Source organism: Pezoporus occidentalis, unplaced genomic scaffold (genome assembly GCF_034315485.1).
Source record: "Pezoporus occidentalis ecotype Australia unplaced genomic scaffold, CSIRO_AGI_Poc_V1 ctg403, whole genome shotgun sequence".
Taxonomy (NCBI): domain Eukaryota; kingdom Metazoa; phylum Chordata; class Aves; order Psittaciformes; family Psittacidae; genus Pezoporus; species Pezoporus occidentalis.
In genome coordinates, this window is record NW_026915729.1 from 27,422 (window position 1) to 38,717 (window position 11,296).

An 11,296-nucleotide genomic window follows, 5' to 3' on the forward strand; every position below is an offset into this window, starting at 1 on the left:
GCTCCCCCTCAGCACAGCCATACCCTGCACAGCTTTCTGCTGCCTGAGGAGACACTCCACAGAGCCTCATCACTCCTTCTCAGAGGCCTGAGCACACTCCCACCTAGCAGCATGTTTTATCAGCATGGTATGAATTTAATCATGACATACATACAGGTGCTGTGAGGATTATTGCGACCGTTTCATACAGACTGGGCCATGAAACCTTCCAGAGCGCTCAAAGAGCTCTGGCCTGGACAGGCATAGACACTGCACAAAACTCAACTCTTCTCCACTAATTTCATTCTCCAGAGAAGGCTTCCAAAGAACAACCCCAGAATCAAGTGTAATTCAAAAGAAAACACACTGTGGGGCTATTCTCATTCTGTGCTGACCATGCATATCACAGCCTGTGGTCATGCACATCGGCTGCAACACCAGCCAAGCTCAGTCAGCATCATCTGTAGCTCTGTATTTAACAAGGAGTCCCCTTCCGGGGCTGGGAGGGTTTGCATCACCTCGTCCAAATTTACACCCCCAAGCGCAAAGAGATCCTGCTTTGCTGACCACCACCAGTGTGAAGAGGAGAGTTAATCGGCAGCACCACATTCATGTACATACCAGTGACACCAAGCAAATGGCAACTGTTTCTGAGTCACCCCGCTGCCAGGACAGTGGTGAGACAACATGGATTTGGTTCCTTTTCTTTAAATCTCACTGGATTAAAAGCTACACAACCCCTTCTCTAGAATAAATACCATTGTCTTTGTAGAACTGAAAGTCAATTCTGCTTCCTTCCACCCATGTCCCCGAAAGAGAGATGTACATGCAGACATATCAATCTCCTTTCTGAAGGTGTCCGTGGCACAGAGCTGCTTAGGCTGCCAGGAAAACCAACCAGGTTCTGAAGAAATGGAGCCAGAGTTCACTTTGGGGATTTTTTTTTTGGCATTCCTAGCGATGATGACATATTAAGACATCCCAAACCACCTCAAGATTGAGAAAGGAGAGAGACTTTATTTACATAAAGTCATCTGAATCATTGCCATCCTGTGGGAAGAAAGACAAATCAGGATCACTATGCACATTACAGTGGAAAATGGTGAAATAGTATATTCAGCAGGATTTCAGAATTGCCATTTATTCTGGTTTCCTGGCATTTCAGTATGAACACCATGAAATCAGATGAAACAGTTGTACAACAGCCGCTCTGGAGTGGGAACAGCCCTAAGTGAGGCTCTCATTGTGAAACAGCAGTTGCTGTTTGCTGTCCCTGCAGCCTATCGTCTCATCTGCTGCGATCTATGAAGAACCTCTCACCACCACCATCCCCATATCCCAGCCTGAGCTTCTTCCCAACTTGGGAGAAGGAAAACAGTCTGGCATCACATGGGGGTTGACTGCTGGGAGGAGGAGACCTCCCTGTAAAGCATTTCCACCATGCTTCTCCCTGGCAAGTGTCACCAACTGGGCACAGCCCAATTGGGCATGTCAGGAGATGCTCATACTTCAACCCGGTCCAAGTTTCAAAGGGGATCTCTGTGCTAACCAGGAGGAAAATCAAGAGTTCTTGAAAGCCACACACCCCTCTAAGCAGTCAGTCAAGGACTAGGTTGCAAAAGGTGGATCTTAAACTGAGGGTCACTCAGAGGAGCTCCAAGATCTGTTTGCCCAAGGTCACACCAAGGAGGATGCTGCAGATGTGCCAGACCTTGGGCAAAACACAGGCAAACCCCACTGCACACCAAGACCTCTTTTCAACTTCAGCCCCTATTTCTCTTTTGCTCCACCTCCTCTTTTTCCTCCCACTGGCCTGGGCCTCTTTCCTCTTTGGCTCCTTTTCCACCACTGCAGGGCAGCCATGTTATCCAGCTCCAGTCTTGGGTGCTTGCCCTCTGCAAGAACATCCCCCTTCCACCTTTCCTCTTCTACCCTCAGCACCTATTTCATTCCTCCCCAAACTGTTGTCTTTACAACTCCAGCTTATTTCTTGTTTAAAAAGTGCATTTTTCCCCATTCTCTTGAAATAACAAGGTGGCATATGCATGTAATGGTTGCCATTAGGAAGATCTCCTCAGCCCACAAACCCAGTTATGCCCAACCAGCTCAAAAGTGGACTCAAGCCTGGTGCTGCACTTAAAGCTCTCCACGTTATTTCAGTTGGGTGGGAAGGGGATCAGGAGGACTTTACACACATTTCCAGCAGCACTTGCTCCTCCTGGTTGGCATAAAAGCAATAAGAGTTTCTCAGAAAGAGGATTACATTAGCAATGTCCTTCACTGAGAAGGGAAGATGGAGATGTGATCCGTCACACAGGAGTCACCAGCACCAGACTGCAATGCGGGAGCTGTATCGTCCTCATCATGCATTGAATTTCAGCTGTCCCCAAAAGGTTTCTGCAGGCATCAGCCAGCTCTTACCTGATTAGAGGACATGTTCTCAGCCTTCATTAACGATGAGTAGCTTCTGGAAGGGAAATTACATTATCTTGCATCACATGTTTTCAAACCCCACCAACAAAGAGGCATTTTGCTAAAACAGGACCGAGTAGAAGAAAAACAAATTTGCTGTCCCTTCTGAACTTAGGCTAGACAAGTATTCACTTATCTCATACTTTTTGGCTAATTGTGAATGCCCCATCCCTGGCAGTGCTCAAGACCAGGTTGGACAGGGCTTGGAGCAACCTGGTCTAGTGGAAGGTGCCCCTATCCGTGGCAGGGGGTTGGGACTGGATGAGGTTTAGAGGTCCTTTCCAACCCAAACTATCCTGTGATTCTATGATTCCATTACAGAAAGGTCAATATGACATTTCAAACCACCATCCTTCATTCTGTGTTTAAAGGAGTGTATGATTGAGGACTCAAGCATGTTTTAGTTAACACAGGTGATGCAAGAGAAAGCTGAAGAACTGTAGTGAAAGCTCAGTGCTTTCCAAGGCTCACACAAAGCTGGAAGCAATTGCTCCCATCCCAGTGACAGAGCGCCAAGCGCTTGCCCAATTTCACCCAAGTTAGGGACAGGTTTCAAGAGACACAGCCCTTTCCTTTAACAATGCTTTAAAATCCTGGTTTATTTTAAAATGAGAAATGGAGAAAACTGGCAGTGTTCAAGGCCAGGTTGGATGGAGCTTGAAGCAACCTGGTCTAGTGGAAGGTGTCCCTGCCCGTGGCAGGGGGTTGGAATTGGATGAGCTTTAAGGTCCCTTCCAACCCAAACTATTCTAGGATTCTATGAAAACGAATTTATTCCAAAGACAAAGGAAATCACTGGGCCATGCAGACATCTCAGCCAGAGCAGCTCAGCTGAACACTGAGTAATGCTGGGCCAGTGTTAAACAGAAACTGCTGACCCGTGACTCTCTCCCAGCAGCAATGAAAACTGAGGGAGTTTAGAAGCTGGCACTAAAATTTGTTACTAACCTAAGTTCTTCCATCTCTTTCTTCTTCTTCATCTCTTCCTTTTCCTTCCGCTTCATCTCTTGGATCTGGGCTTTTTTCTCATTTCTCTCCTCTCTGTCGCGGGCTTCCTTTTCAGCAGCCAGGTCTGGGAAGCGTTCCACTTTTGTCTTCTCCAGCCGGTTCAGGATCTCATTCACCTTCTTCTCCACTGTCAGCATTTTCACCTTTGGAGTGCAAAGAACTATGATCCTTATAAAAAAAATACTTCTATTCTGGCACTTTCTCAGCGGAAAGAAAACACCCTATTTCCACTTTACACATCGCTGAATTCCACAAAAAACAGATGCTGAGGAAAAGCCCTGCCACTGAGGGCTATTCAACAGGTTGTGTAACAGCAAATCGGCCCACTCCCAACACTCAAAAGCACATAGCTAATAAGCAGAACCATTGCTAAGTACATAAGCATTACTAATTCTGTTTCTTGGCACATGCCTCAACAAAGGCTTAGAAATGAGAACCGGTCTCTGCAAGTTCCTCAAGAGGTGGCAGGAGGTCTTTGCAGACCATTTTGGGAAGAGAAGCTCACATGTTGCTTGTTGACTGCAGGGTTTTTAGCATACCTTGCCTTAGTACAGACTGGTTTAGTTAAACAACTGCATCTCTAGGGAGTCTCCTCTCCCAGCAGCCAACCTGCAGAACTACAGTTTAAGGATAACATTATCTGTGGACCATAGATCAGGCTTGGGAAGAGCTCAGTACACTGGCTTGACCCCGCAGCAAGCAGCTCTGCCTTTTTACAGGCTGAACAAATTCAGAGGCAGCACCAGGGTGAGACACCTCTTGAAGCAGAGACCATAGAGCAAACACAGCAACAGACACCTTCCTACAGAGGGGACCCTGCAGAGCCCTCTTCTGCACAGCAAGCAAAAGTCCTGGCCCCTTCCAGACTTGTCATTATACTACTGCCAATGAGCTGACCCAAACTGACTGCTCATATACAGGTTCCTCATCCACAGGAAGAGATGATTTCAGTGGGAGTAAACTCAAACACGTGATACCATTTGGCATCAGCAAAGACTCCTCAGCTACACTGCAGCTTGGAAACACACGCAGTACAGGCTACACTCTGCTACAGGCTAACACTCAACCCTGAATCTTCAGGTATGTTCAGGTAAATCCAAACATGCTCCAAAGATCCCTCTTATGCTTTAAAAGTTTGCCCCTTTAGGGGGCATTGAAGACAATGCACCCAGCTCCTAACAGTCTGCCACTAGATCCCTGTCACTGGTGTACAGCATACACTTACATCTTTCTGCCTGTGGAAGCCAATCTGCCCCACATCCATGTCTGCTGTCTTCTTCAGATTAGTCCACGGCGTGTACACCACATTGACGTTGTTCATCTTGCAACCTAGGAAGCAGGGGAGAAGGGAAACATTTCAATTCTCTCTCAGCTGAGAGTCTTAAAAGTCTTCTGTGTGCATGGAGACCCTGGCAGTTATTCTTGTCACAAACATTACTAGCTAGGCAAGAAAGAAGAAAACGGAGAAGTCCTTCCAGCGTTACAGTGAAACAGAAGAACACCACAACATCATTTTCTGCAGTAACATGAGCGCTGCAGCAGTGTTAACGAACTCCAGATGGAGACTGCCTTTGCCAGAAGAGCGATTACTATGGAAGGGGGCCCCAAGGTGGTGTTAGAGAGGAGCCTGTGAGGCCGCCTTGGCTCAGGCAGCAATATGGAGGCACAAACAGGAATTTCAGATATTTTAAATTCCTCCTTACGAAGGGCTCATGGGCAGCCCCAGCAGCTACCAGTGACATCTGCTTCCCAGGTTTAACAGGGAGCACTGCAGCGGAAAGGTCCAAAAAACCAGACGCTCGTGTGGACCAGAAACACTTGCCACAAACACCTCACAGCAGGAATCAGTGTTACCTTGAATGCTATTTGCCTTTACGAGATGGGCACAGTCTATCAAAACTTCTTTAGGAATGTCATCCACCGTCTGCCCCTGTGATAGAGCAAGGCAACATGAGCAGCATGCAGCAAGGGGCTGTAGGGACTGACGAGCACATGAAAGCCTGAAGTAGGGCATGATGCTCTGCAAACAAAGCCAGAACCCCTATACTCCATGTTTTACAAGACTGGGGCCTTATGTGACATTCCAATACCTAAAAAGGCCAGCAAGAAAGCTGGAGAGGAGATTTTGCTAGGGACAGGTAAGGACAGGACAAGAGGGAATGGAACTAGATGAGCTTTAAGGTCCCTTCCAACCCAAACCATTCTGTGATTTGGTGCTTCTATGATTTGAAAGGAGAGGCTTGAAGCACCTCAAGTGATTTGTGCCCTGCTTCTCTCTTCTCACAAAGGCGCTGTCACAGTTTTAATGGGGTGACATACCTAAACACATGCTTGGTATCAAGACAAAAATCAACTGTTGTTGGGCCATGTGAAACTTCCTGCTCCTCTCTACATTATTTGGTAATGGAAGCTACAAATTCAGTCTCCCCACATGTGTTGTAACCTGCACCCTCAGGGAACCCTGCAGATTTCAATGGTTCATGTGAGCAAAGATGGTCTTGTGCAAGGAATCGCTGCAAAATGGGCGCATGCAGTTTTTAGGCAGGTGAATATTAATGGTTTTAAATGTATGTGCCACAGGATTACCTTGTGTAACCGAAGGTACACATGTGCAGAGGAGAGTTTATCCACATGAAACCTACAGAATAAAAACAAAAAGCATATTTAACAGATGGTAAGAGATGATCTGTTCTGAAAGATTTACTTCCCAGTAAGTGACAAAACAACCACTCCACAGATACCAGAACTCTACAAATGTTCATGATATAAATGTTTAAAAACAGACAAGGGAGTCAGAACCTATCCTTTAAGAAACAAGTGGACTTGTTGGAGTGAGACCTGAGGAGGTCACGATGATCTGAGGGCTGGAGCACCTCTGCTATGAAGGGAAAGCTGAGCTTGTTCAGCCTGGAGAAGGGAAGGCTCTGGGGACACTAATGCAGATATCAGTGTGAGCAACAAGATATGGCAGAGACGGGGAAAGATGACTTCTAAGGCTCAGGGAACTGGAGGATGAATCTCAAGGTTTCTCCTAAATTACAGTATAGACAAACCTTATGTAGTGATAGGACAAACATGAGACAGAAAATGAGTGTGATATTGCTACAACAAAGTGTTACTCAGCAGAATCACTTCTGCTAGAAAAAAGATTCCATTGCCAGTTAGCTGGCAAGTGTGTCAGATCCTAACTATTCAAGCTTCAGTTCTAGCAGGACACTTCTGCTCATTCCTGCAAGGGCACCCTGAAAAGCGAGAGGAGAACAATCCACAGAGTGACTCTTGTTAGATATTGTTAGCAAAGGAGAGGGTAGCCACCACAACACATCTGTTCTGTGCAATAATGCCTGAAAGCAAGCCAACTCCTTCACAAACCTTATCATTCTGGTAACTTTATGGACTAATCCAGCCAGCAAAAATACCACCAACTGCCGTTAACAGAATCAGATTTCCCTTTCTCTTGAATTTCTCCTCTGATGACATCTTAGGAGCCAAAACCAACCCACATGTCAGAGCACTTCCTTTTGCCTGCCTGGCCATGGCTCTGCTTAGGAGCAAACACAGTTTTCACCCATCAGGAATCAAAATATCAAGCTCCTCTGCTCCTGCTCACAATTCCAGCTCTCAAGATAGGCTGTTTTACAGCCCAGGCCAGCACTTATCTGCAGTGCACACAGGGGAGACACAAACCACACACAGAGATAAAGGCACTGGGAGGCAATGGACAGTTTTCTCTAGGCGCAGCATAGGTTGCTCAAAAACCTTCCAGCCCCAGTCCCAGGCCCCATCTGAGGGCTCCCTGATTTCTGCCTCCACTCTCCCTGGCCTTTTGTTTTTGCTTTTTTCACTTGTCTGTGCACAGAGATACTTGGGAGCTGCCACACTTGCGTGATCTAGGAGCTGTTTTCTCTTACAAACACCTTCTCATTTAGCTCTGCCCATTTCCCAAACACAGTAAGAGTGACAGCAAACTAGCACCTATATTCTGAAACACAAATATCTGTGTATGGAGTTACTGAGGCTACTGCTTCTCCAGCAGCTCCATGCACAGATAAACCCCCAAAAGCCTCACAAAGGGATCAGCTCTTCTGATGAAGAAAGTGGGGGGCAAGGGGGAGATGCGGGGAATGAATTTAGAATCCACAGGGTCCCAACAGCTGCATGTAGGTCTGCTGCAATCCACCTCCTCCCTGCGATTCCATTTAAACTGCTGAATGGCCTTGGAAAAAAGAGACTCCATACTGCCTGAGAAAGCCAGAAGGTGGTTATTCCACTTGGTTGCATAACGAAAGGCAGTTATTTTCAGCAAGTTTCAGTACCTACCAGATATCTTCAGGCCAGCCATACTTTATTAGGTCTTCATCTGCAGGAATAAAAGTATCAGTGAGCAAAGTGCAGGATGTAACCAACAACAAACTCAACTACCTGCAGAGAAGGAATCCTCTGCTGTTGGTCAGCCACTGCACAATGACTGAACAGAGGGAGAACAGGGCTTAAACCTGCACCTGCCTGGTAGAGGTGTGGCCAGAACAGGTATGTCAGGAACACCTCCATCATCCTCAGCATCTGGTAGTTTTTAAAGGGAAAAGATGTTTTCTCAAATATCCACCCATGGAAAGGAGACAATTTCGGGCAAGTTGTTAAAACAGCCACGCTAACACTTCCCCGCTGGAGCGAGACACCCAGCTTCACATCAACTACTGATATGGAACCAGGTAGCACAGCAGAACCATAACCTGCCTCGTGAGAGAAAGAAGGGCATGGGAAACCTATGGAGTACAAATGTTCACTGGAGAGGGGAAAAATACAGACTGAGCAGGGAAATGGAAGGCTGGTTTGCAAAATGATCGAAAACAACCTGAGGAGACAGTATTTTTCTCTAGATGGGTATTTTTTGTTCCAGTTAATTTAGTTTTCACTTGTATTTGAAAAAAGTTACTCTGCCTACAGGACTTACAACATTTATTCATCCTAACTAAAAGTAACACAGTGGGTTTCAGTAGGGTAAGTACTCAAGCAATATATCAAATTAACACATACAAAGACATCCTTTCAAAATGACCTTAAATCCCCACAAATACAAATTAAAGCCATTTGGCATCATTACAATAATGCACTTACTTTCATACTTATCTTTTCCCATGTAAATGGTGTAAACGGAAGGAACAACTAAGGGACAGAAAGAGGAAAACAAATCAAAAGGCGGTTGGATAAACTGTGCAAGGAAGGACAAACACTGGTGTTGGTCACTAGGCTAGAAACTGCTTCATCCATCCACACCCCTCCCCTTCTGGGAGCCAAAGGAAGATTGTTTTGTATTTCCTTCATATTTTAACCTGCATGCTTCAACGGATGTTGGAAATGGGTGTTTCCACCAATTTTCATAGAAGATTATCCAGCAAGGAGCAGCCTTTTGGGCAAAACACCCTCAGCATCCAGGCAGTTCCAATTACAGCTGTGTAACTGTACGATCTGTTCAACTAAGCACACATCTGTGAGCCAGAAAGGCTGAGAGCGTATTTACAGTTGGGATTAACAACCTGCAAAGCCTTGAGGGAACCAGCTCACCTGCCTGGCCCTCACTTCCCCAAAGTACTTTGTACAGAGTATGAAGTTCCCCAGTGTGCACCTCCCCCAGGTAGCCTGAGAGGATTAAAATTCACAAGACAATAGAAAGACTGAAGTTCCATAAATTCTTTTGTTTCATTTGTGCCATTATGGGACACAAGAGCATGACCAGCAGGTTGAGGGAAGGGATTCTCCCCCTTTGCTCCACTCCAGTGAGACTCCCCCTGCAGTTCTGCATTCAGCTCTGGGGTCCCCAGTAGAAAAAGGACATGGAGTTTTTGGAGTGACTCCAGAGGTTGCAGGGATGCTGCGAGGGCTGGAGTATCTCTGCTACGGAGACAGGCTGAGGGAGCTGGGCTTGTTTGGCCTGGGGAAGAGAAGGCAAAAGCCCCTTTCCAGTTTTCCTGTCAGCTCCTTCAGGCACTGGAAGCTGCTCTAAGGTCTCCCCAGACCAAACAAATGAACTGTGGGTGATCAACTGTGCCTCCAAAAAGCATTTCAGGAAAACATGGCATCTCACCTCCTATTTTCAAAGTCACTAAAATAGAGGACACGCTTTAGTTCTGTGCTACAACTGTGGCAGTGAAATGACCTGGATCTCAAACTGCTCACTGACCCAGTCCTTTCCAAAGCTATAGGTTGGGCAGAGAAGAGATTCAGAGCAGCCCTGCAGAGAAGGACTTGGGGGTGTTGGTGATGAGAAAATGAACATGAGCTGGCTTCAGTGTGCACCTGCAGCCCAGAAAGCCAACCGTATCCTGGGCTGCATCAAAAGGAGTGTGACCAGCAGGTCGAAGGAGGTGATCCTGCCCCTTTACTCTGCTCTCGTGAGACCTCACCTGGAGTACTATGTGCAGTCCTGGTGTCCTCAACTCATGTCCTCAAAAGGGCATGGAACTGTTGGAACAAGTCCAGAGGAGGGCCACGAGGATGATCAGGGGACTGGAGCACCTCCCGTATGAAGACAGGCTGAGAAAGTTGGGGCTGTTCAGCCTGGAGGAGAGAAGGCTGCATGGAGACCTCATAGCAGCCTTTCAATATCTGAAGGGGGCCTACAAGGACGCTGGGGCAGAACTCTTCATTAGGGACTGTAGTGACAGGACAAGGGTAATGGGTTAAAACTTAAACAGGGGAAGTTCAGGTTAGATATGAGGAAGATGTTCTTTCCTGTGAGGGTGGTGAGGCCATGGCACAGGCTGCCCAGATAAGCTGTGCCTGCCCCATCCCTAGCAGTGTTCAAGGCCAAGTTGCATGGGGCATGGAGCAACCTGCTCTGGTGGAAGGTGTCCCTGCCCGCAGCAGGTTCTTGGAACTGTATGAGCTTTGAGGTCTCTTCCAACCCAAACCATTCTGCGACTCTGTGAAATGATGGGGGGGGGACGGGACACAAAGCAAAAAGAAATATTCCTGCACAATCCCCTGTATCATCAGCCCCTGCTACATCAAACCAGAGATTTGTGATGCTTCAGAATCAGCAAAACTTTATGCATGGGAAAAAAAACAAACAACCAAACAGATCTGTCTGTGTCAAAGGAAAAGTAATGAGACATTACACATTACATCTTGCCTCACACTTCTGCCAGCAGCACACCTGAGCATGCTTTCCAGCAGTCACTCACTGCGCTCCCATTCGCTCAGGGCTGTTAACAACCACCGCTGGGACGTTCCTAAGCGCGGGGAGCCTCCCAGCTCCTAAATCCACTTTAACCTGCAGCTGATTTCGATCCAAACATGGTCCTTTACCCTCAGTCCAGCCCGTGGGCTCGCGGAAGGGCTCCCTTAGGCCTAACGGGGGCACTTAGAGGGGTAAGGGCAGGAGCTGAGGAACCGGCCGGGGGCGCAGCGCGGCCCGGCGCTCCCCTTACAGCGGCGGCACCCGCTACCCGCACAGGCCGCTCTCTCCTGCCCTCACGGACTCACCGCTGGAAGTGAAGTAGAACACCATGATGATGACGGCAGCGGCGGCTCCTCCGCCCGGCCAGCCCGGCGCGGTGCTCACACGGCACCCAGCGTCCCGCTCCAAGACCGGCAGTGCGGACGGCGCATGCGCACAGAGGGATCCCACATGCGCAGTAGGGCGAAAAGGCTGTTTACTGCTCTATGCGCATGCGCAACATGCTAATGGCGGTGAAGCCAGAAAGCGCATTGCGCCTGCGCAGGACTCCCGAAAGGTAACGGCGGTGAGCGCACGGGGGCTCTAGCGCGGGACTCCGCCTTGTGAGCATGCGCGGAGCTTTTCCGGTGGTGTGTTGCGGGATGTGGGGAGGTGTGT

At 47.8% G+C, this 11,296-nt stretch overlaps 1 protein-coding gene across 1 annotated transcript; it reads right to left on the reverse strand.

Moving 5' to 3' along the window:
* Positions 1-976: 976 nt before the first annotated feature.
* Positions 977-11,045, reverse strand: CCDC25 (coiled-coil domain containing 25). The gene is made up of 9 exons (XM_062633788.1): positions 10,945-11,045; positions 8,578-8,625; positions 7,780-7,819; positions 6,046-6,097; positions 5,314-5,389; positions 4,685-4,788; positions 3,400-3,602; positions 2,401-2,446; positions 977-1,029 (listed from the first exon to the last, which is right to left on the reverse strand). The coding sequence occupies exons 1-9, from the start codon at positions 10,967-10,969 to the stop codon at positions 1,000-1,002; spliced, it is 624 nt and encodes a 207-aa protein (XP_062489772.1). The 5' UTR covers positions 10,970-11,045; the 3' UTR covers positions 977-999.
* Positions 11,046-11,296: the final 251 nt, after the last annotated feature.